The 25793-nt window shown below is 40.1% G+C and overlaps 2 protein-coding genes across 15 annotated transcripts in view; both read left to right on the plus strand.

Moving 5' to 3' along the window:
* Positions 1–10415, plus strand: part of OSBPL3 (oxysterol binding protein like 3) — a 94697-nt gene extending 84282 nt beyond the window's left edge. For all 8 annotated transcript variants that reach the window (XM_051774918.1, XM_051774913.1, XM_051774911.1 and 5 more), the window contains 3 exons: positions 620–746; positions 963–1085; positions 2572–10415. In XM_051774918.1, the coding sequence (XP_051630878.1) occupies positions 620–746; positions 963–1085; positions 2572–2668 (347 nt within the window). In that variant the 3' untranslated portion in view covers positions 2669–10415. The remainder of the gene's footprint in view (positions 1–619; positions 747–962; positions 1086–2571) is intronic.
* An 8177-nt stretch (positions 10416–18592) lies between these two features.
* GSDME (gasdermin E) overlaps positions 18593–25793 on the plus strand; it is a 40908-nt gene continuing 33707 nt past the window's right edge. For 2 of the 7 annotated variants that reach the window (XM_051774939.1, XM_051774940.1), the window contains exons 1-3: positions 22046–22180; positions 22451–22681; positions 23793–23985. In XM_051774939.1, the coding sequence (XP_051630899.1) occupies positions 22471–22681; positions 23793–23985 (404 nt within the window). In that variant the 5' untranslated portion in view covers positions 22046–22180; positions 22451–22470. Of the gene's footprint in view, positions 18722–18957; positions 19176–20125; positions 20239–21970; positions 22190–22284; positions 22328–22450; positions 22682–23792; positions 23986–25793 lie in introns of those variants that run through there. The other 5 variants (XM_051774934.1, XM_051774935.1, XM_051774937.1 and 2 more) reach the window with 5 other exon arrangements.

The following is a 25793-nucleotide window of genomic DNA, read 5'->3' on the forward strand; positions in this document are numbered from 1 at the left end:
TTAGTGTTTTCATTTCTTTACTAGGCCTCAATTTCTTTTTATTTCTCTGTAAACTATTAGATTTTTGTCAAGCATTTATAATTTAGACTAGAAGAACATCATTTAAATAATATGGAGATCCTGTGGCTTCCTGCATTTTCTCCATTCTCCCTCATTTTCGTATTTGGGCATGAAGTAGGTATTGAGGACTCTAACAGGAGGGAAATAAAAAAAAAAAGGAACAAACCCCTCCACTGCTTGTATAAAGAAGTGTCATGTATTTCATGTGTTAAACATTGGAGGATAGCCCACAAAGCTCAGTTCTGTAATGACAGCCATAACTGAACTCCTCCCAGACTCGTGGGATTTTGTCTACTGTAGTTTGAAAAAGCACTATGATAATAGTATGGCCTTCATCACAGTTGTGCTCTGATTCAGCTGAGAGAACAGAAATCTGTCTTGTTGCAGAGCAATTATCAAGGGGAATGTTCTCTTTTGTTACATTATTAAAAACCTCTTGTTCCTGCAGAACTGAGGCTGTGGATCAAGGATAAACAAATGACTGAAGGGAGCTTGGAAATTTTATTCTAAAGATAATAACATTTACTTGGAATTCTGAATGTACTCTTTTCTTCTGTAGATCCAATGCCTAAAGATTATGAACAATGGTATGGATTTACTCAATTTGCACTGGAGTTAAATGAATTGGACCTTCAAACTAAGTCATTACTCCCATCCACTGATACACGTTTTAGACCAGACCAAAGGTAAGAAGTTTTAAATATCTTCCTTAAATTGTTCTTAATCTTCCATACACTCACTTTGGCCTAAACTCAGACTATTTTGAGTTAGTTTTCCTTAAGTGCTTTTTGGTAGTGTAGTTGTCTGCAGATGTAGCTGTTTGCCTTTGAAACACTGTGAACTACCTGCCATAAAATGGGGGAGAGGAACACCAATTGTGTCTTGTATTGCTGCTGCTACAGGTTTCTAGAGGAAGGGAATATTGAAGGAGCTGAAATACAAAAGCAGAGGATTGAGCAGCTACAGAGAGAACGACGGAAGGTGCTAGAAGAAAACAATCTAGAGCATCAACCTAGATTTTTCAGGTACTGTATAATATTTAGCATATGCTATCATTTATTGAAATTCCTAATTATAGATCTGATTATGAATTATCATGGAGCAGGCTCCAGTTTTTTCCAGGTTTCTTCTAGATACTCGTTTTTTTATACTTTGGTGATGTAGCATACTCCAGACTTAGTTAAAACTCAGAATTATATATTACTTTTTCATTAGTGCATCCTTGAATTTCTTTTTAATTTTTTTGCCTTGATGGCGATTGATACTTAGTCTACATTTGAATCTGCCTGACTGACAGAATCTTTGATTCTTTCAAACAAGGTGAAATAGCTGGATTTATCTTAATTATCTCTGCTGAACTTCAGTTAAATTCAGTGGGATTGCCTGGTGCAGAAGTGTGCTGAGTTGGAACCTTTCATTTCCAGTGCTGTTTTCAAACAGGTTTCCCCTATTTTATGGGGAGAGAATTATCATTCTGAGGGCACTTTATCTCTTCCTGTTGTAAATTAATTAAACAGGAGACTTCAGCCATTGAAAGACAAAAATGAATGCCAGTGGGAATGTGGTCTTTTGCCCTCCAACTTCTCTCTTCTTCTGCAGTGAAAGAGTTGGAGCCAAGGTGAATGCTGTATGGGCCTATGTATCACAGTTAACAGATTGGGATTCTATTTTTTCTGAATAGATATATACTGTACTTCTGAGGAACACAGAAATGTTTATAATAGGTATAAATAGGTGCAAAAAGAGAATGGTTCAGACCACTAGATATCTGATAAGCTGGTGAGCTAACTCATCATTTGCCAATCACACCTACTAAAGAGAAGCAAATATTACTTTCAGCAGGATAGAGGCAGTCTAATACTTTGTGATTGTATATTCACAATGAGAATTGTGAATAAGGATCAGCATTTGAATCCTTACAATGAGGATTTGAAAACGGAGTTTTGTGCTGTAGATTTGAATAGTGGAATAAAGAATTTAATTACTATATAGCAAAAGTATTAGAGCAGATATAAATTAATGCATTTGGCTTTTCAATAGTGATTTCTCTCTGCCACAAGCCTTGATTTACTTAAAAGAATAATTAGCGATTGTGCCAAACATGTTGTGCACTAGATTGAAAGCAGACATTTTTTGGCTCTTGACTGAGAGCTATAGGCTCTCTTTATGCAATAAACATGGTGAGCCATCTTTGGACAGGTAGAAATCAAGTTTCCCCTCAAAGCTGCCTTTGAGACCATGAAATAAACCTGGGCTGTAGTTTTAAGTACCAAGCACAGACATATAACAGTGAAAGTGAATAGTGGGTTATTGAGGTGCATCTCTCAATGTGCAGACATACCTGTTCGACTCTTCATGCTATACTGGCTTGTTTGCAGGCTGTAATGAGTTGCACTGCACCTGGTTCATGGGCTGGATTGGGTATCTGTGCACAGTACTACACTGCATTACACAACATATATATGGAAAATATAAGCTTTACTTTTAAGATATTTATTTAACCTTTGACAGGAAATCCAATGATGACTCCTGGGTGAGCAATGGAACCTACATGGACCTTAGAAAAGAACCTGGTTTTTCCAAACTGGACAATCCTGTCCTCTGGTGAAAGAGGAGCTAAGTGAAGATATTCTGTGCTGTATTCTTGGATCTGATTCAAAAGACATATATGTAAAATATAACTATATATATCTATATATACGCATATATATATATACACACACACACATAGTATATGTGTGGGGTGTGTGTATGTGTGCAAATGTGCATATCTTCAAAATTGTGCTTAAGTTAGAATCTCATAATTAATTTGTTTCCTTTACTCAACTATTGCAATGATTGTTTGAATGTATAAATACCCTAACTTCTTTTTATAAAATATTTAATAAATAGTCCTGAATGTAAACAGTGAGAGGGAAAAGAGGAGCTTTTACACTACTTTTTCAATGTGTAATAACATCAGCTGTGAGTTAACTTATGCCTTATTAAATTGCATTGGAGGCAGTAGCATCAGCATCTCCTAGCTGTGCTGAGGAATCAGAGTGCAAGCCTTAGTAACTCAAACTGTAGGTTGGATTCCACACTGCAATGAGTAGTTCAGCTGTCTCTGGGCAGGTACAAATTGCTAAAACAAGATTACCAGCTGGTGCTGGAATCTGAATATGATCTTTTGCTGCCTGTAGAAAAGATTTAAATAAGCTTTTGTTTCTAATAACTTTCTTCTTAGTATTATGGAAGAGGTAGTTCTGAGCTTGTGTCAGTGGTTCTACTGCCTTATACATAAATTGTACCAGGTTAAATGTAGTGCTAGAAATTCAGGAATCGCCAAAATTTTCCACTGGGAAAAATTTCCACTTCAAATTTATAGCCCCTAACAGGGCAAGAGGAGGAGATTATTGTATATACTGCTTGAGCACTGAGTAGATGAAGAAGCTCTCTCTCTTTCCAGTACGTGAAATCTATACAGAGCACGAAATCCTGTGCTTCCATAGCTTCATTTGTTTTTATTAACCTAAAAATTGCAACAGTAAGACTTTTTAAAAAGTAAGCAAACTGATTGTTTTAAGCTAGAAATTTTTTCCTAGTATTTTGATATTTTCTACCTCTTAAATAAACAACATATTTTAGATCTTATATTTAAAAAACTACCATCTGCCTTATGGAGAAGTGTATGGAGTCTTTGATCTTCCTCTGTTTGTTTGTTATTTTCAGATAAATATTGAAGTGTCTTGCACTAAATCAATTGCATCCCTTTCCTATAATTTTATATGTATGGCTTGATTTGTGAAGCTACTAAACCATAGGTCAGAAATTGAGCAGGAAAAAAATGTAGCACTTTTGAATGAATATTATAGAGATGGGCAGTATTTTTTGGGTTTTTTTCCATCAAATCACAATGTCACAGTCATTAACAGAATAATTTGCATTCCCACCTATCTGCAACTCAAGCCTGATCCATGATTCTTCAAGTCTGTTCTGTGTGTCTGTGACTCTGGCAACAATGCAGTTTCCATGTGATAGGTCTATATCCTGTCACCACCCCCTTTTATTTTTCTTCCATACCACTGTAATGGCATGAAACAAATAAAAAAGCTGGCATGTTAAACTGGCTTATGACTGGAACACTTGGATGTGGCAGGGATAAGGTAGACTCCTAGGCAGACAGACTAGTAGCTTAGAAAAGCTTGCACTTTACTGCAACTGTACTGCATTGTCCTAGAGAAAACCCATTAAAAATGGATCCATGTAGTATATGTAAGATGAAGGAAAAACTATGAAGGTTTTCCATTTTAAACAAAATCTGTAATGTCAGATTAGATGTATATTTGAATTTTCTTTCTGTTACCTTGAAGCCTCATTGTCTCAGAGGCATATGAATGCTTTTTCACTATTTTTCACTTTGCCCAGGAACTCTGCCTCACTATAATTTCTGTAATTTATTACCAAAGAAGTTAGCATAATTATTTTTATTTAATATGTCTTTTTAAGACTTGACTACCATGCCAACAGCTTACAACAAGGCAAGGTTCCCATTTATATGAAGACAAAATCTGGGCTTTGATTCCAAAGGAAATCTTAACCTTTGGGGGCTGTTTGGCTTTTCAAGGAAAATGAGATTCTTGTCATAACTTGTTCCCTTCCTGTATTTTATCCTTGTATTAACTGTGAAAACTTGGCATCGATTGGAGTGGTTAATTGTAGTTATCTTTGCTGTTGGTAATTACCATTTATACTAAAAATAACATTCATTTAACAACAAAAGAGGGTAGCGGAAATAAAAAAAAAGCTTCTAGGCAAAGGAGCAAAATTTATGGAGGATATATTAAGCTTGCTCATTGTCATATTTGGCAACTACTGTGATACTGACTGATCTGCATATATATCAGTTATATATCTGAATATATTGTTGGGTTTGTATATTCTGTGTGTGGAGAGGATTCCCCCATACTTTGTCATATGACCTAATATTTGATAGCATCTAAAATTAAAGAATTAGAGGCCAAAAGGCAAAGTTAGAAGTTGTAATGCATTAAAAGCAGCAGGTGTTAAACAGAACAAATCTCATTATTTGATTCATGATTTTTGAGAAATCAGACTGGAAGTGTTGCCTTCTATCTTACAGTCTAAACTGTCTAAAATACATGGGATTGATCACAAGAAGCATTGGGCTGAGCAGTGCCTTATATAACATTTTCTTTATCAAAATTTCCATATCAAGAAGGTAAACTGAAGAATTTTAATATCATCTTCAGAAAAACAATGCCTGAGAATAATCTAGGGCATTTCTTAAATGCATGAAGCAAAATCATTGAACAAGTAATAGATCCTTTTTAAAATCTCTAATACACACCTGCAAGCACAATGTAACCAGTTGTGAATGATCCTCTGACCCTGCGTTTCCAACAGCAGTATAGTTTTCCCTGCTTACTTTTTTATTAAATAATTGGGTTTAGTTACTAAACTTCTGTCAACTGTATATTAAGAAGTGGAAGGAAATTGTCTTGATGTTACTTCTGTGTATTTCCGCATAAAAATATATTCATCATTCACAAACCGTAATATATTCTATGAAGTTATTCTTGGTAAAATATCAAATTCTGGTAAGTTTCTTCCCCAAAACTTCAGCTGTGTTGATGGATACCAAATTTATTTTAGTGTTCTGCAATATAATTAAGACAAGTTGTTTTTAATAACTGACACTGGGGGACTTCTTTCCCACTATTTCTACCCTGAATGGTAAAGAGAATGCACGAAGCAACTTAACTGCTACTTTTCATACACAGAAGTGATCCCCATGCTGTGTTAGTTCAATGGATCAGTCTTAAAATTTCCTGATGGCCGTTGCCTGCTGTTATACCTCTCTTATTTCATGACTTTATAACCATCACTTAATATGATCTTGGAGGTCAGTTTGAGAAGAATTCATCCAGCTCTTCCTTTCTTTGTGTGTCTGTTCATAAGGTAAAACCTTCACTGCAAACTTATGTCAAAGTAATGTAGCAGTTCAGGCCTTTTGGTGTTAAAACACTGGCTCAGTTTGCAAATTACAAAGCATAGAAAGAAAAAAAGTCCAGGGAAATAGTGTTCATAGGAACAGAAACTCACAGCTCTACTTCCAGATCTGCAGGCTAGATGCTTAGTTTCTGATTTTGGTACAATGTAAATTTGGAATTATGAAACAGCATCACTGGTTCAGGAGGTGACTCCAGGTAGCATAAAGTGCCCTTTAGACCAAGTGGAACGGGAATGCACCATAAATAATAGCATTCCTTTCTGAATCTCTGTTCTCTAAGGTATGCTTGATGTGTTAGTTTGCCAGCACCGATCTACTTCTTTTAGATGCTTTTTAAAATACAGATCTAGCAGTCTGGACTTAGATTCTTTATAAAGAACTCAGAAAACTAGATGCCTGGAAGGAAGACCAAAACGAACCCAAATTCTGAAAAGGAAACATCCCAGAGATCTGTTCTTCCACTGATCAGTTTTCTTTGGAGGACTAGAAACAAGATTGCTGCTTTCTTTTAAAACCTGGCTCCTAAAGGATGTAGTGGTTGCAAACACAGTCCCCTTACTGTCTGCTAGTTTAGTGTTGAATCCAGATCACTGTGCAGAAAGGAACACCATTCATGGAGCCAGAACCAGGGCCCAACCAGCTTTCAGGTTGCACAAAGGTCAAGTGCTGGTCTCAAAACAAACAAACCAACCCCTTCCAAAACCCCAGCCTAACAAAGACCTCACCCCTTTCCATGCCCCTTACTTTCCCTCAGGTGTTTACAATCCTGTTTAGGTTTTCTATGTGGTCCCTTATGTCTTCAAGTCCTTATTCAATGTCCTGTTTTTATTAAAAAAAATCTCTGAATAGGAAAACAGTCCATTCTAAAAAGCTTTTAAATCATAAATCATGCCTCCAACCATAGTTAAAATCTCTCCCCATAAACATTGTGACCTACTTCTGTATCTTTTCCTTGATTGAGAACAAGACTTTTTTCCCACTTACACTCTGGAATCAGACTTGGTAAGGGTAGTGTGCTGGGGAAAAGTGCAGCTATACTGCTCAGCATACTCCTAGTTATTAGTGTCCTTGCATCTGCTTTTGTGTGAATCTCTTGTGTTGTCTCTCCAAATGACCAGCTTGGCAGAGCAGGAAACTTTTGGCATATCTTACTTAGTTCAATGCAGCATTTTTTTGGTATACAGCTCAGAGGGGGCAAGGTGAAGAGGAGTGCAAAACTTGGCCCACAGTGCATATATGCTAGAGAGAAGGATGAAATCCAGCTTCTCCACATATCTGAATACATCTTGCAAGGGCTAGAATCAGACGGTGCTATGCAAAGGAGTGACATTAAAATAAAATGGTTTTTTTGGTTGAGTGTGTTTTCATTCATGGATTATGCTTATTATAAATAAAATCCACAGTATTCAGTAATTCATTCTTTCTATTTTCTAGCTACTGGTGGATGCAACTTACTCCAGCAACTGTGGGTTCATAAGAAACTGCACATTATCTTGCTTATCTGTTGAAACTTAGTAAACACTGTAACTTATCACCAAATGTATTATTGTACTCCTCTGTTCTTAGATACTGTTCTTTCTGCAGCTTTTGAAAGCAATAAGAGAAATTTTCAACATAAATAGTTGCCATATGTTAAAGATTTATTTAAACGGTTCATTTTTTTATATAAATTGTGGATTTGGTGTTTTTGTTGTATAAAACAAAACTGTATTAAAGCTTATGAGAATGTTTCGGAGGTTGATCCACAAGAGATGATGAACTCCTTTAACTCCACACCTTGGAGATGGTTGGTATTCCCGAGAATCAGGCAGTCTTGTATCTGTGTTAACAGTATTTTATTAGTTCCAGTATTGGAAAAACATACCACCTGTATGACGTATTACACAAAGCTGCTAAATGCTGAATTTGTTGTTTGTTTTGATAGAGCATTAGTGATTTCAAAATAAGGAATGATATCTTATACATTAGAATGATCACTGACTTTCAGATTATCACTGACTTTCAGATTTTTAGGAAATCTTTCTGTAATCAGGACCATTCCCAGTTTTTGCTTCACTTACTCCAAAAATTTATAATGTTGGAGCACCTTGATGCACAATTTGATTTATTATTTTTGTCTCTGTAACCAATTTAGTTGGATGTCAATAAATCATACTTGCAAAAGGTCATAGAGCACCCTGACTTTTTCCCAGGGGTTGTAAGCACCTTTTTTCAAAGGTTGTTAGTGACAGCTGAACCAAGTCTTGCTGCTGTGCTTTTTACAGTTCCCAAAATGGCAAGTAGGAAAAAGCTTCCATCTGCTAGAAGCCTTATTTATCATTCTTACAATCTGTCTGGTTATTGTATAGTTGTGCAGTGTTCCAGTTGTACTGCTCTGTGCAGCTCTGCTTCATGGCTATCATGCCAGACACTGGTGCAGGGAAAGGGGTTAGCTGATGGAATCCATTTACAGCTGGAAGTTTATTCTTAAAAGCAGCTTTTAGCAGATAGATGTGCAACATAATGTTATGCTTTAGCATGAATGTGGAAACCACAAACCAAATGTTCATAAAACAACTTTTAAAAACAAGGAAACATAGTATTTACTGGATAAAATAAATAACTGGAAAGAAAGGAGATCAGTGTGGTGGCTTTTCCCTTAGCAATGGTGATTCAGGACAGGTCTTCCAGTCAGATCTCAGCTATGTCTCACAGTCCCACCATATGTGTATAAGATGCAATATGGATGGACTAGGATCTTGAAAAACATGGGAGTACAGTGAGTGTAATTCCTGAACAACATGAAATTCCTGACTGCAGTTCTCCAGCATTTACCAGGCTCAGTGTCTACAAAGATGCGGTGGGAGGGAGCATGGAGGTTCCAGAAAGAGCTGGGAAAACTGGATCTGTAAATCTGTTACCACACAAAATATCCTCAGCTGTTGTACATGGCAGAATTAGGATTGAGGCCAAAAGAAAAACAGCTTTTACAGTGGGCAAGAATCAGTTCCTGTTTTTTGAAATCCAGCCATTTTGGTTCTATTGAGTTAAGAACTTTGGAACTTTCTCATCATGTCAGGGAGAATTACTTTGTTGTTGATTAATTTAATAGAGCTCTTATATGGTTTAATTGGTATCTGAAATAACAAGCATTTAGTTCAAGTTGCTGGGAAAGTCACTGTTGATAGAAGCAGTAATATTTTTTTATAAAAGGGAGAGAAAGATGGCGTGGGATGCTCATTAGTGCCCTAATTGTGAACATGGAGGGCAGCAGGAACTTGTTTCAGAGATAAATGGATATGGAGTGAATTTCTCATGTTCGCTCCTTGAGCTTATACCATGCCAAGTACCCACAGTGTGGTCAGTGCTACCCAGACAAAACAGGTTGTTCTCCCCTACAGAAGTGCAAGGTGTAAACTTGACTCATTCAGACCTTGCATCCAGCTTGTGTTTTAGCTCAGTTGTCTATTCCTTTACATTAATCTCTATTTTAAAGTCATTTTGCTGGCTGCAAAATGATTCAAACCACCACAGTGTGAGGAAAAGCACTGACAGGTAAGCTTGCCCTACACAGTAACTGACACATCTTGGCTTTTTTGGTTTGGTTTGGGTTGGGTTGGGTTTTAATGCCTATGTTATATTTCTTTTATCTTGCAAATGTTGCTCTCTGTGCTCAATTTATTGATTTTTAACTTAGACCCCTCTGGTGTAGCAGATGCATAAGAATTTATAGAGTTACTCTATGTTTTTAAATGGGGTTAAAAAGCTGGCCAGATACCAAATTCTGCCGTATACTTATGAATTTGTATCTTTGCCTACTCTGTACCAGGGGAAATATTTGAAATTACAATGTGTAAACTCTCATTTGAGGTAAATCAATGCTGCTCTGCTGAGCTGAGTATAACTGAGGCTTAAGTTAACTGAGAATTTGTCTCTGTGGGTTCAATGGCGTAAGTTTTTACAGACTCTTGAAACAGTAATAAATTCCTGGAACACAAGATGTTGTGTATGAACATCAGCTGATGTTTCTGACTGTAATTTCAAGAATTATTGTCTTTCTCTAAGGCACTACTTCTCTCTGAGGATTTTTTTGAGCTGATGTTTCACTTGCTATTTTACTAAGACCAGTTGTTAGAATTTGAAAATATGTTTTATTTTGCTTAGTTAACATTGTTCTTCTTTATTAAAACTTCTCTATAAAAAGTTGTTTTCCTAAATTACCAATTTCTTACTTTTCATTTTGTATTAAAAAAATAAAAATAATGGCTCGCTGCTGTAAGTCTACTTTGAATGACTGCAGTACATGCCTTGAAAAATCCTTTCCTCCTTAGATTTTTATGAGGATATGTCTGCAATGCCTAGATTGCTGCCTAGAGCAAGGAAGATTATGTAGATTTATCAATAGATGAGAACTTGTCTAATAGCAGGAGAGATTTACTCTTTTGTTTACTCTTAGATTTGTTATCATTTCAGCAATTGACAGACTGAAGATGAAGTCAGGAGATCATCCTAATTGTATTCATTGTTTGTTACTTGCACTTCAGTCAGTGAAACAAGTCCTGTGATGGCAACTAGAGCTTTTCAGGTTTTTTGGATGGAAAAATCAATTTTCTTATGAAGTTTGAAAATAGCACACCCAATTCTTAAATCCTTTGGTGAGACAAAAGGATGGTGAGCCTAGCCCCTCCTTAACCTGTGCCCTTTCATTGTGGAGATAAAGCTTCTGTTAAAGTTGATGGAGGGTAGAGAACTCAAGGATATTACATTCTCACCTTTTGTGAATATCAGGAACTGAAAAAGAGATCTGGATATGCCACATTGCAAGAAAGGCCAGAGTAAGAGCTCCACTGTTTTCTGTCTAGCTGCAAAGCTTCCTGAAGCTGATGCTCATGTGAATGCTTTGGTCTGAATACCAGCAGGAATTGTTTGTTTGACATGATAGGGGAAAGGGATGAGAAGAAACAATATATATTGTTGAAATACGATTCTCAGTATTGAAGTGTGCAGTCATGAGGTCCTGGCCAAAAGAATAACTGCGGTTCCTGCTTTCCCAGTACCAGTTGCTCACTGTTTCCTTTCCTACTAATGCTTCCTCTCAGGACACAGCTGGTCTTCCTTCTCTCCTACAAACTGCATTGCTCACATTGTGGTGTGTTGGCAGTGGTGAGGCCGGACAGTAACTGCAGAAGGACCAAGTAAGCCCCAGCTCAGGCTGACTGCGAGCAGTTTTTCAGGAGGAAGTGCGTTCCCATCTTCCAGTTGGCAAGAGTACCCTCCTTGTCAGTAAGAAAGCCATCCACCCAAGGGTACTCGCATCATCTGTTACAGATGCTATTCACCCAAATCAATACATCATTCAGAAAAACAAGGGCAGTGCAAGGAACAAGGACACCAGTTTTAGTCCTGTGATAGAGCAAATAAACTACATTTTTAATTGTCAGAGAACAGTCCAACACGTTATTTCATACATGAGGTTTTTTTCCAGCATAGCAAAGACCTGGGCTGTGTGTATAATTGCAATGTAACAAATAATGTCAGTAACTCAGAGCTGCGTGACTATCCCTAGCCACCACCAGTATAAATTTGCAGGACACCACTGCTTTGTAGTGGTTCCTGCCCTGTTCAGAGGGACAGATGCAGCCTTTTCACAGAATCACAGAATGGGTCAGGTTGGAAGGGACCACAGTGGGTCATCTGGTCCAACCTCCCTACTCAAGCAGGGTCATCCTAGAGCACAGGGTACAGGATTGCATCTGGATGATTCTTATATATCTCCAAAGAGGGAGACTCCACAACCTCTCTGGGCAATCTGTTCCAGTGCTTGGTCACCCACATAGTACAGAAGTTCTTTCTCATGTTCCAGTGGAAGGAACTTCCTGTGCATCAATTTCTGCCCACTGCTTCTGGTCCTATTGCGGAGAAAAGCCTGGATCCATCCTCTTGACACCGTCCCTTCAGGTACTTACAGACATTGATGAGGTCTCCTCTCAGTCGTCTCTTCTTGAGACAGGCCCGGCTCCTTCAGCCTTTCTTTCCGGTCCCTTAATCATCTTTGTTGCCCTCTGCTGGACCGGCTCCAAGAGCTCCATCTCTCTCTTGTACTGAGAAGCCTGGAACTGGTCACAATACTTTTGTATCTACAAATCTGTTTTGACCCACAGCGCCCCCTTTATGGTACCTGCTGTCCTTTTGGGCAACACTGTTGCAAAGCATAAAAGAAACTCCATGCAATTACCAGCCCACACACTTTTCAGCTGCTTGCCAGCCCTTGCTCCTTGTTTCAAAAAAACCTGTGTTCTTTTTCATGGTGTTCCCTTTAGCTGGGAAAACCCAGGTATGTTCTTACCCCACTGCCTGTAAGACATCGAAAAGACAACACTTCACATGCTGAAACTAGGATGCAGCAATAACAAGCTGAAAAATGAGATGGCCTTGAGAAGAAACACAGGGCCTGCCTTAGTCTTGGTACCCAGTGGGGCTGAACTATCAGCCCTGTGTGAAATGGGGTGGGTTTTTTCCTTTTGTCCTCCCTTGCAGTGTGCATTTCTACAGCAGAAGGTGCAGACAACCCCTGGCACTTCCTGCTGCAGAGTCCCTGGGAAGCTGACCCTACAGCAACCCTGACTCACCTTGCAGGAGCAATGCAGACTCACAGATCCTTAGGATCCTCTGGAGCCACTAGCTTCTTTGCTGTTTGTGGTCTTCTCCTCAATGCATCTGCTGCCTGCTTCAAAGATCTCTAAACAAAATTCTCAATTTCTATCTTCGGGGGCATTTAAAACTGCATTTGTTTTGTTCTGGAGAAACCTCCTTCAGATTGCTCTGGAACAGGAATTTCCGTTGTTCCTGAGACTGAGCTGACAGTTAACAGGTAATGAGAAGGGGGACTATGGAGTTGCAAAATAACTGGGAAATAAAACAGAGGAGGCACAAAAAACAAAAGTGAGAGAGAAAATTTGTTTTAACTCGTCATCTACTACAACATTTGTAGCAATAGCTTTATTACAACATGAATCTGGTGTTATTTAATGAAATATTAACGTTAGCAAGGTTTGACTGTAGACATGTTCCGAAGCAATGCAATACAAACACCATCGAGCTGGCTGCCTCGAGAGAGACTGCAATCACATACTGCCAATTCTTTGGAAAATTCTGCCCAAATAATTTGCTCCTGGGGTCAGATAGTGAGGGGTTTTTGAGGATGCTTGTGCACACATCAGAGGATGCAAGAGGAATTCCGTGAAACAGAACAAACCTGGGGAGCTGATCAAAGAGAACTTTCTTACTACAGGCACGTTCAGCCACGGGCTCTTTCTCCTGGATCGTTTAACTCCTATCGCTTTGCTAGTTTTGTCCTGAACTTTCTATGTGTTCTTTAGATATGCTTTCCTTAGTTCTTCCATTCACTGTAACTTTAAGGTTGTCTATAAATAGCAAAATCAATATGAATTGCCCTAATTTTTCACTGATCTGAAAATGTAACAGTAGAACAATTATGAGTGGAAGTACAGTTTATTAAAACAATGCATATTACATAATCATTTACAATCAGTTGTACCTAGCTGTCCATAGTACTAGGTGCTGTACAACTGTACTTTAAATAGAGCCATGTGCTGTACAGTTCGATTTTAAAGAGAACACTTTAGAGTGCTTACAGTCTGAAATGTGTATGTGTGCAGAGATACAAAGATGAAGGGCCTCATTTTTTGGAGTCATAGTGACAAGTATCCTCTGTTTGCAATGTTTTATTGAAACACAACCCCTTAATATTTGTTATTTAGATGCAGTTCATCATTTGACTTTGTAGGTCCTGTTCCAGCTGGCCAAGAATTAAAGACATAAAAAAAAACGAAAAGAAGAAAAATTAAGATGCATAGGGAATATACTTAATTCGAGATTTTATTACTGATACATTTTTTATGCTTTTGTAGTTTAATGTGGAAGTTTATTATAGTTTAATACTTTTTAAATAACTGTTTATATAGGACCTACATAAATGTTTGGGGCTCCTACACAATAGTTTAATAGCCATTCCTTTAGGCTAATTTATAAGGAAGTTTTACAGCTAAATAGCTTGAACAATATAGCAGCCAGATGGTTTTTAATAAAACATTAATGAGACCAGATGGTTCATAACAAACTATTATGGAAGACTTTTGAGACATCAAAGAAAAGTTATCACTTCTTAAGTCTTCATTTATCATTATTGTAGAAAAAAATACAGTTCTGTGACTGCCATCCAATCTACAATTTAAAGTTAGAAACAGCAAGTTCATGCAGACTCATGCAATCTGTTCTCCATATTATTATTGGAGACATCATAGAATCATAGAATGGTTTGATTTGGAAGGGGACCTTAAAGATCATCTAATTCTAACCCCCTGCCATGGGCAGGGATATCTCTCACTAGATCATGTTGCTCAGAGCACCATCCAGCCTGGCTTTGAACAATTTCCAGGGATGGGGCATCCACAACTTCTCTGGGCAACCTGTGCCTCACCATCCTCACAGTAAAGAATTTCCTCCTAACATTTAATCTAAACTGTTTTTCAGTTTGAAGCCATTCCCCCTTGTCCTGTCACTACAACTCCTGATGAAGACTTGCTCTCTGGCTTCCACGCAACCTTCTCTTATCCAGGCTGAACAGCTCCAACTTTCTCAGCCTGTCTTTGTAGGGGAGGTGCTCTAGTCCCCTTATCAACTTCATGGCCCTCCTCTGGACTTCCTCCAACAGAAGGGCCACATCACTAGATGACTTCTTAGGTAGCCACAATCTATTAGACAAGATCCTAGTCTACCTCTTCTGACGATTTTCTTAAAATCATGGGAAAATCATCAAATAATCACAAGGTTTTCATAGGTAGATCTTTAAAGATACCAAAAACACTCTCACTGCAGGGTTAAGAGAGCTTTTACAATGGCAGGGAGGAGCCCTGTGCCACAACACGTGTACTACAGAAAGGTGGATTAATACTGCCCTATGCCAACATCAATATTTGAGGCAGCAAGATCTGAGTTACAGCAAACAGGTTATCCTGAGCATGTCTGCCTCCTTCTGCATCTCAGCATGGCAGTCTCCAGTGGTCCTTCCAAGGGACTAAAAGGTCCAGAAGTCAACTGGTTTTTCCCATATTGGACTGTAAAGGTAGCAGAGATGAACCTGGCAATACAAGATGGCCTCTAAATAGAGGCCAAACTCATCTTACAGGCAAAATCTTCAGTCAGTTAAAGGTGTCAGAGCAGAACAGACAAGAGCTCACATGAGTGGGTAGGGAAATGCAGCAGAATGGTTTTCTGGCTGCTTTGAACTCACACAGTCCCTCCTGGCTTACTGCACCATCCCACTCACCTCCCCTAGGCACAACGCAGTCACTTGCACTTTGTTAAGCTTGTCACTTGCTGCTGGCACGGTGGCAGGGCTGGTGACAGCTGTAACAGCGGGAGAGCCAGAAAGCTGTTGTTTGCAACAGGAAATGTTTCAGAGGACTGAATGGTATAGGCGAAAAGGACAGAGCATCCCACCAAAACAGGAGATGAATTTTAATGTGAAAGACAAATGAGGCTGGTTAGTTGATTTGAAAGAAATAAGGAAATAAACAAATAAAATGCTGCTCAGATCTTTTATTCTCACGAAAGGAAATGGAGAAAAAAGAAGTTCATTCGTTCTCTGATGATTTGGTTTATGTTGCTGGATACCTTCAAAAAGATTTGCTACGCCAAATATCCTTCTCTTCTAAATAGAAGCCCAAAATAGTTTCACACTTTCTTCCCACTTCCTCTTCAAAACTGAGGCTAGCAGACCCTTCTCCGGCCAGTGTGAGGGTTTTAAAAACAGCCTAGCATTGAGCAAGAGGCCTTTGGATGACCTCCAGACACTTCAATATGCAGGCAAAATTTGAGCGAGCACTTTCTAGTCAGGCTGGATGCAGCCTGAAACAATACACTAATGGCTACAAGGCATTACATACCATTAATAAATCTAATACCAAATGCTTATAGAATGCAAAGACCTTTTCTGTTCCTCATAGGAATAACCATTCTGCAATGCTGACATCTTGTGGTGACTTGCTAAGTGATCTCTTATCTTAAATATTACACCTGAGGAATTTCACACAGCCATGCTCAAAAGCATACAACTATTTTGTTGGGGGACTTTTTTTTTCCTTTCAGACTACTGTCTTTTCTGTTATTTACTCACTTATTATGTGCATTACTCATTTTTTTAAGTTGCAGCTGTGAAGTTCTCATGTAAACGAGGTAGCCAGAACTTGTCCCATACCAAAACCAGTTTGTCCCAGAGGCAAAAGTTTCAGATTTTCTCCCTCCCTTCCTTCTGCAAGAGGATTTTCTTATGCAGGAGAAATGCAGAAGGATCTCCTAATGCAGCAGTGATGCATTTCATACTTCAGCTCAGGAGATGGAGCATGTGGCAGACAGATCCCAGTACAGACCACACTCAGAATGTGTATTTCTCTGATATCATGTTCTCCCTGCCGGCATCCCAGCTGATCACAAAGTAACCATGGGCTCTGAATTTTGTCTGTGCAGTGCACCTAAATAACATTTCCACGAAGACTGAAGACTCAAAGTGGGTGTTTAATCCTGAATATCTCCTATTTGCAGCCAGTTTTGGTAACAGTCTTTGAAGCCTCTAAGTTAATTGCTGCATATCCCCAAAAGTGTTTGCTAACACCCAGACTTATGTTTCTCTCTCTTCTAATGAGAAGCATCTGAAAACTATCCTACATCAGTGTGTGTCTTTGAAGTGGATAGAAGATTTCTGTTGAAGATTTTTCTTGAAAATGTGGAAATATTCCTAGTGTGGACACCCTTTATTTGGTGTACATGCAACTGCTGGTAATGTCCTTAAAATGACTAGCAAGATTCACTAAAGATTCACTAGTTTTATTTCAGTCATCCCTCCCCAGTGAACATTTCCATGGCAATGTGGTTCAGTGCAACTTCCTGCCTTGATTTCTCAAAATATGCTTTAGCAGACTCTTGCATGTGAAATGGATCACAAAATTGCCACTCCCTGGAAAAACACATGATAGCTTATGAAACATGTGCTATTACTGGCCAGATTATTACTGGAGCTAGCAATTTTGCAGCTCGATGCTGATCCTAAAAAGACATCTCTTGAGGATGTGTGGGTGCTTTTTCTCAGGATGAGGCTCTAAGAATGGAGCTTTATAATTTTTATTAGTTCATTAAAATTAAATTATCACAAATGCTGGTACTTAGTTCCATCCTGGCTATTTTTTCAAATTTCTGTAAGCAGGTGCAACCCCAGAAGGAAAAATCTATTTTATCATGGATTCAATAAGGGTGTCACCTCGGGAAATCAGAAAGAGACAATGGATTAGAATCTGCTGAAATTAGTTGTAAGGTTGAGATGTTGTAAGTAGCTAAGGAAGAAATGGATCTACTTCAGCTACATGCATTAACTGTTACCTCTCACCCAGGACTGTTCATTTAAGGACATTCAGCTTTCACCTTCCCTTTTTTCCAAAGCCTGGGTGTTTGTCCATCAAGATCTGGTGATGTGATACTTGTCACTACACCCCACAGCCTCAAATGCTCTCTCCTCAAACCACAAGGGAAGTACCCAGCCTGTGGCATGGTTCACATGAAAAAAAATTTCTTTGATATTTATTAACTTGAAATACTACTTGGGTTTCTGCAGACTCATCTGTTTCTCACTGTATCACTCCTTTGGCATCATAAACAACCAAGTTGTTTTATTGTGGTGTTGCGTTGTTCTCAGAGAGCTGAAATATGGTGATGGAGCTCAGTATTTCATGCTGAGGTTCACGAACCTGCCCTCCATGCTCCACTGACATTTCTCATTTTCTGTTCAAGGTCCCTAGACTAGGGACCTTGGATTGGGAGCTTCCATTCGGACCACGGCAGCTTCGCAAGGCCCACCTAAGGTTGGCAACTTAAAGTTGCAAAGCTGCAACCCAAGACATGGCAGGGCTGTTGCTTCCAGCAGACTTTGCATTGGCTCTGTGCATTTCTGACCACAGGCGACCCGAGCCAGGTTTGAAAGGATGTCATTAAGACTTCCACCTCAACCCTGTCACAGAACATCGCTGTCAGGCAATTGCCTGTAGGGAAAGGCCTGTGTAATGTGACAGGACGTGGGAATGATCCATCCCCGCACCTCAGCCCGTCACAGGGCAGCCCCACACCGAGACCTCCCGCTGTGCCGGACTGCTGCCCGCCGCTCCGGGACACGGCGAGCATGGCCAGCGGCCCACCCCGCCATCCCTCACGGCGGGATTGCCAACGCCCGGGGCAGCTGCGGGCAGGGATGGCAGGGGCGGCAGAAGCCGCCGCGGGGGCTCACAGGGTGCACGGGCAGCGCCCCGGCCCCTCCCGCTCTCCTGTGCCGGGGCGGCGGCCCCCGCCCAACACGGCGGAGGCGCCCCGGGCGCTGCTCCGCGCCCGCCCGCTCGGCCGGGGCACCCGGGCGGGGCCTGCGCTCCCCCCGCTGCGCCGCAGCCCGGCAAGGAGCCCCTCCGCCGGCCACGGGAGCTTCCCGGGGCTGCTCGCACAGCTCCCTCCCCCCGGGGCGCCTCGGCCAGGGCGCGGCTCGGCTCGTCACGCCCGCGGGCGGAGCGCGCCGCATCCCCGGTGCCGGCGGCGGGGAGCGCCGGGAATGCCGTGAGTACGGGGGCGGGCCCGGGGCGGCGGCAAGGCCCGGCCGCGCCTGACGCTCCCCCGGCCGCGCCTGACGCTCCCCCGGCCGCTACCGCGCCGCCCTTCCCGGGGGGCTGGAGGAGCCCCGCCGTCCTTCCCGCCGCGGGGGCGAGGCCGAATGGCCGCAGTTCCGAGCGGTGGCTCTGAGTGGCGTTTCAGCGGGCCCGGCGGGGCAAGGCTCGCCTGCCCGAGCCGGTCTCCGTGAGGCGGGCGGGGCTGTGCTCACCCAGGACAAGGGCAGCTCGGCCCCTTCCCAGAGTCCTAGCACCCGGCAGGACGGCGCCTGGCATCCCAGGGAAGGACGCCGCGTCCCTCCACGGTGCTCAAGTCTTTGGAGACACGTGCTGCGCAGTCCTTGAGGCACAAAAGAGGGCCACATCCAGGGCTAAAATGTGTTGGATGTGTTTCTGGAGACCACGTGCGTCCAAAGACTGAAATGCATTGTGTGAATAGTCCTGCTAGGCTTTGTGTATTAGCTCTTACGGATGCTTTTTTTTGTAATGCTTAATAGCGCTTCCAACACCGCGGCTCCTGCCCGGTCCTCTTTGGCCTTCAGGAGTTGTGTTTCCTTACAGCTTGGTTTGGCAAGGGGTATGCCGGCATTTGGCAATCCAGTTGCCATTCTGTACCCTAATTCCCTGTGTACTGTGCCCAGTGTGCTGTGTAACCTTATGTTAAATAGAAAAAAAACTTTTGTATTTACTGTAAAGGATATAGACTGTAAGAAATATCAGCCAACTGCTGAGAACTTGCTTTTGTGCTGACAGAGGTAAACACTGATTATTCATCAAATGTTGCTTTGGATCTAATGCCCCACTGTATTGAGTTAGGGAGCTGTGATAAAGCAAAGGAACTGGGTGAGATTATTTAAGTAAACAGTGAAGTTGCTGTAATTATCTTCACTTGATCTCATCCCCGTCATTAAATAATCCTTCTGTAGCTTAGGTTCAGGCTAATTTTAAATTTCTCAGTAGGCAAGAAAGGTGCTCTTCCTTCCTTTTCTGCTTTTATGCCTGGCTATCAATCTGTAAGAGTGAATTCACTCTGACAGGCATTTCTTTGATACCTTCTCTTTTAATTCTACCAAACCAAGCACACTAAAATTTCCAGAGGAAGAAGCTCCAGAGGCAGAGTTTTCTTAATACTGGGTCCATAACCAATCCATGTCCCTTTAGTCAGGACACTGTCAATCCTGGTGGCTGCATAGGAGTTCCCTGATCCTGGCTAAGGGCATATTCAATTCCTCTCTGCCTTTGTTTTGTGAACTTGGGAAACAAGATATTTGGGTGCATTGTCAAATTTGTGTTAAAGGCACTATATCCAAAGAGGCATAAACAGCAGTTTGGATAGAATATTCTTGCTTTGCAGGGGCAGCTGCACCAGCAACTATGCTCCCTGCAAAGACATTCCCAGCACAGCAAAGTGTGGAAGACACTGACATGCCATTTTGAGGCTGAAAACTGTCCCATTTCTCCTGCCTGGTGAGTCTCCTCAGTCCTCACAAGCACAGTGCTCTTTCCTGGTTGTTCTTTTTGCCCGTCAGAAGTGTGGTGCCTAGGAGTGAAGCCAAAATACCATGAATTGGAAGTTTAATAGAATGGTGCAGTGGTTTTTCACATGAAGTTTAACAATACTAGGAATTGGTTTTTGCAATTTCTTTTATGATAAACTCCTTAGCAATTGGTGGCCTTTTTGTTTTCAGAGACTATGCCCATGTGAGTTGGCTGTGTAGGAAGGTGATCAGAATGAGCAAGCAGTCATGTAAAGCACAAGAATGTTTGAAGAAGGTTATGCTAGGGAAAGGCAGCTCATGCATTCTCCCTCATGAGAATTTTCTTGGTGGTCCCCTCCATTACAAAGCAGTCATCTGGCTGTTTGCAAAATACAGTGTCCTGCGAAAGAAGTCCCAGGGATAAAGAAAACTAGTTTTGGTTTGGTTTGGTTTTGTTTTTTTCTTCTGCAGTGGAGCTTCATTGCTTTATTCTGTTAAAGTGTTCTCACTGAGATTAAAACCAGGGAAATTTAAAGAGGAGAAATGCAAAAAATCAGTCGTGGTTCAGTTTAGGAAAAGGTCAGAGAACAAGAAAGTGAGTGGAAGTATTCCCAGTGCATACGGCTGAGGCTGTGCTGCAGGGTTTGTTGCAGCTGCAATTACAGTGAAAGCCCCAGAAGACTCTTTAGTAAAATGTTATGTGACTTTGACATTGCTCAAATCCTTTTGAGGCAGGTGTTGTTGGAAAACACCCTTTACTCGTACACCCTTTACTCCTTACATAGACTAGGCCATGGAGGATTCATGAGGTGGTAGCTACCTCAACAGGAATTGGTAAATACTGTGCGAAATATCCAAAATGGGATTTGGGAAAGACTAATGGAAAGGTAAGTTTCCATCTGCAAAAAGGCTTTTTTCCCCCTCCGATGCTAAAATATGGAGGCTGTAGTCCAAGCAGTAATATCTTTATTCAGGTTTCCATTTTCTGTTAATAATGCTGAGTGCTCACTGCAATATCCATTTTTGTTTGAAGTCTGTTCTGTCTTACTCTGGCCTGTACTTGTCAATGACAAATCTAAGATCTCTGCAGAACGAGGCAGGTAATTAATCATGAATGTGTGGATAGCCAGCTGAGACAGCTTATGATCTTAGTTGAACTTTGCAGTCAGTGTCAGCTGGGGGATTCAAAGGAACACTGCCAGATTTAAAAAAAATTGATTTAGTTCTGGAGATACCATTAGCTCAAAAACCATGGAGTTGAAAAACTAAAAAAGATGAGATTTCTTAAGAGGTTCAAATATTAGTTTATTAGACTTGCATGTTTAGCACTTGTGAATGGTAATTTTTACAATTTCTGCTGTGCATTTAGCCAGTTTCCCTTACTGAAAAAATTCCTTGTAAATACTGCAAAATGTGTTGCTGGGGATAAAGAAAATCTTACATGATAAGAGATGCTGATATTTTTGAATTAAAATCATTGAAAAGTTACAATAAGATGTATGTAGCTGTTTAGTGGATATGAATAGCACTTGCAAACAACATATGTTCAATTTAGCTGTAGTTATGTAAATGGAAAATAGAAAATTTGAAAATATTGGAGATAAAAAAGGATTTCATAAAGAAAAAAATTAATTGAAACTTTCCAGGGGTGTAGTTCAGAAACAAAACTTAGTAACAAGGATACCCGCTCAAATATTTGTTGCTTTTTATGGAATAATTTTTATTATCCCTATATGTGTTTACTCCCTGTTTAAAAAGATCAGGATAATTTGTGTAATAACTAACTACGTAACTACCTTATATGGAGCAAGATGGTTTTATGTTAGGTAATAAAAGAAAAAAAAATCCTTTGCCACTGCCCCAGTGCTCTCCTCAGCCCAGCCAGTCTCTGCAGGGAGCTCATTAGTAGAGGCTTTTTCATAGAATTTCAGGTAGGTTGAGTAAGTTTTTTCTTCTCTAATAGATTAATTACCTGTGAATGTTCCTTTTAACTAAAATTCTTTCATTAGTTACTGTGAACATTTTTTTACTTTAGGATAAATTGTTTGAACTGTCATTCCCAGGACAGAGTGGAGAAGGTGGGATGAAAACACTACCTGTTCTTGCATTAATACCAATACTATGAAGAACTTCTTGAAGTGACAGTGTAAATATTTGTACTTTCCAACTGTAGTTGTTTGAGAGCAGATGTATTCTTTCAGGCTTTAATTGATTCCTCAAGATGTTTGCAAAAGCAACAAAGAATTTTGTGAGAGAAACTGACAGTGGAGGTGACTTGATCCCTGTCTCCCACTTGAACGCCTCAGAGAAGCTACAGCTTTTGAGCTTAGTTACGAAGAGGAGGAAATTCTGGTGCTGGCAGAAGCCCAAGTATCATTTCTTGACAGTCACCCTGAGTGATGTGCTTATTGAAGACAAACCGATAAAACCAGGTAAAGCCATACTCGGTCAGCACTATTACTGCAGATAAAAAGAATACAAACCCTTATCTTTTTTGTTATTATTCTCAGTCATGTTACTAGAGGGCTCCTTTCAGAGGAATGCTCTGAAGTGTTCTCCATCTGTGGAAATGAGTGCCTCTTTTCTCACTTGACTGTTTATTTAACTAAAATAATAATAATAATAATAATAGTAAATGTTTGCCTGTGTAGACTACTGAAGTTGAGTGCTGAAGCTTGTCAGTCCTACTGTTTAATAACACTGTTGTCTGCAGTGACAGGAACTCCCATATAATATTTTTGGGTGGTTCCAGTATGTGATAGCAGTGTGAAACTATACCGTGCTCCGGGTCAAAAAGCGGTGAACAGACAGTGTCCTGTTGGTGACAGTAGCCCAGGGGATGCTTGCACAGGCCAGGCCAGGCCAAGCAAGTTTTACCACTGCTTCCTTTCAGCTTGCACAGACTGTTAAAAATGGTTGACTCTTGTACTTCTTTCTTCATCCAACTACATCATCCAGGTTTTAGGATTAACAACATGGAATCCTGTATTTCTAGACATGTCACAATTCCATACAGGAAAATAAATAAGTCTGTAAGTTAAGATATTAGCTTGGAAGATTAGCTGATTCTGAGTCAGTTCATAGGTTTGTAGGTATATAAGATTCCGAGTTGTTTTAAAACAGTTAGATGCTTCAGTTTGTTTTCAGAGAGCTTTGGGACAACACTGTAAGGAGATATGCCAAGGTAATGCCAAAATACTAACCCTATTGTACAAGTGCGTGTGCTTTGGTTTTGTTTTTTTTTGTAGCTGAAATAAGTTTCAGTCCTTCTTTATAAATCTTCCATAGCATCTGAGCGCAGTATTTCAGTAACCTTATGTTTTCCTAAAATGGCAAAAATATAAAAGATAGCAGAGCAAAGATGATGAAAACATGAAGGAAGCAGAAATAAGAGTTGCAGAGCTGTAAATTTCATTATTTATCTTTCGATGCTGTTTGCTGCCTTCACTAACTTGTCATATTAAGTGTCTGTTGTTCCAGTCACTTCAGGACCGTTTCAGTACTTCCCTTCACAGGTAGAAATTACTTTTATTGCTTTCCTAGTGGTTGTGGAGTCTGACTTTGCAAAATATATGGGGAAGTTTGAAGACTTCCTTCAAGGAAGTATTGAAGCATCATTTGCAAAGATCAGCCTGGGAGCTGGAAGGAAGGGCTATGTGGAAAACCAGTCCTCATTTGGAAACCTGAGGAAGCAGGAGATTGACTTGCAGCAGCTTATGAAAGACGTCAAGGACAGGTATGTTTCTAATGTTGGCATTGTAATGGCCAGGAAGGGTCAGAGCTGAAAAGACTTGGACCAGGTACAGTCACTGAGCAGTCAGTTTTATAGTGTTGCTGTAGTTTGAAAATGATTTTTATTGTAAGCTCTCGTATTCAGGCGATCAATCATATATACAAAACCAAAATTTTCCGTAGTTTGAAATCTTGATGATCAAACTTTCCCTTTCATTTTAAAAACATCTCTCTGCAATTTCATCTTACATATTTGCATGAATACGTTACTCCCTTCTTTGTGGGACTGTGCTGAGGTAAGAGTCTGGAAAAAAATGCATTAGTGTCTCTATGTTACTGGAGCAAATGCTGTGGAAACTGAATTCAGAACTATTAATATTCTTGTAAGCAGGTTTTGTAATTGTGTGTGTGTGTGAGCAACTGTGCTAAAAAATTGGATTACTTGAAGGAATAGCAAAGGTGAGCAAACATGGTCAACACATGTTCTACTAGTTGAACAAAATACAGATCTACTTCTCCCTGTTAAATGCTGTATTAACAGAAGGGAACCATATTCTGTATTTTTCAAGATACACGACACTTCCTCACTTTCTGTCCTACTCTGAAATTGGATTTATTTAATGTTGCAATGAGACAGTTATGGACCAAAGTCTATTTGGCAACCAGCTGACAAGTCAGGGATCTACTCTGTATTGCAGGTCCTGACTCCTGGGAGATGAGGGTGGTTTGGTTTTGACAGCATTGTACTCTAGATCTGCAGCAGGGGGTGTAATGCAATTTAATAACCTTTGCTGATGCTCTGAAGATACAGATGATAGCTTTTTGTTATCAGTGCAGGAGTTGTCAGAAGCAGTGTAAATTTGCTTTAGATACACTGATGTTCTAGAAGTAATCAATTCTGCATTTTCATGGGAACAAATGGGTGGTGTTCTTTTTATTATGAGCATTCACAAGGCAACAGATTTATTCTAATAAGGCACCTTGCTCTCTTTGTGCTAAATGCCTTATTAAAAGCAGAAAATACTGGACTAAATGTGTGTACCAAGTCTGTAAAATTAATATGCATCTAATATCAGGAAAATAGTGTCAGTCAAGATTGTTTCTAGCACTAGAAAAAGTCCTACAGGGAAAGAAACTAGAGCAACTTTGATTCAGATCAATAAGCAGATTCACACACAGAATTCTCCCGTAGCGAAGCAGCACATCTTGGGGTTGTAATCCTGAGTGTAACTAAATACTCAGAAATATGTTATCTTCTTTTGAGTAAATCAGTAGCTCTACACCAATCTATATGTAACTGTAAATAAGGCTGATGTGTGTGCCACTTTATGTAAGGAGCTAGTTCTCAGTTCATAGACAAGATGCTCATAGCTTATTAAAGCTTATGATGCACAGTGTATAACTGATATCGAGTCAGTCTGCCTTCTGCCAGGTCACTGAAAATGATGATGATAGCAGAATTCAGGTTTTGTTTTTTTTCTTCAGCGTAATGCAGAGGCTCACTGGAAATGGTGGTGGTGCGTTATAGATTAAATTCTGCTTACTTGTTCATAAATATTCTATGATTTGTGATTGATTGTGTCCAAGCTTCAAGCTTGCATCTCGTTCATGGAGCTTTTTGTGGAATTTGGGAATGCTGGTGCCTACAGGTTAGTGATTTTTTGGATGCAAAACACTAATGGCAGTAAGAGGATGTTTACCTGTCAGTCCTTGTGAAATGAGCATCAGCAAAGTGTTCTTGATGTCATTAAATGACACATGGTGCTTATGCTTGTTTGATCAATCATTGTTTTATTTATTATTTCTACATAT

This window comes from Manacus candei, unplaced genomic scaffold, assembly GCF_025592945.1.
Source record: "Manacus candei isolate 608988 ecotype Guabito, Panama unplaced genomic scaffold, ASM2559294v1 h1tg000237l, whole genome shotgun sequence".
In the NCBI taxonomy this organism is placed as follows: Eukaryota; Metazoa; Chordata; class Aves; order Passeriformes; family Pipridae; genus Manacus; species Manacus candei.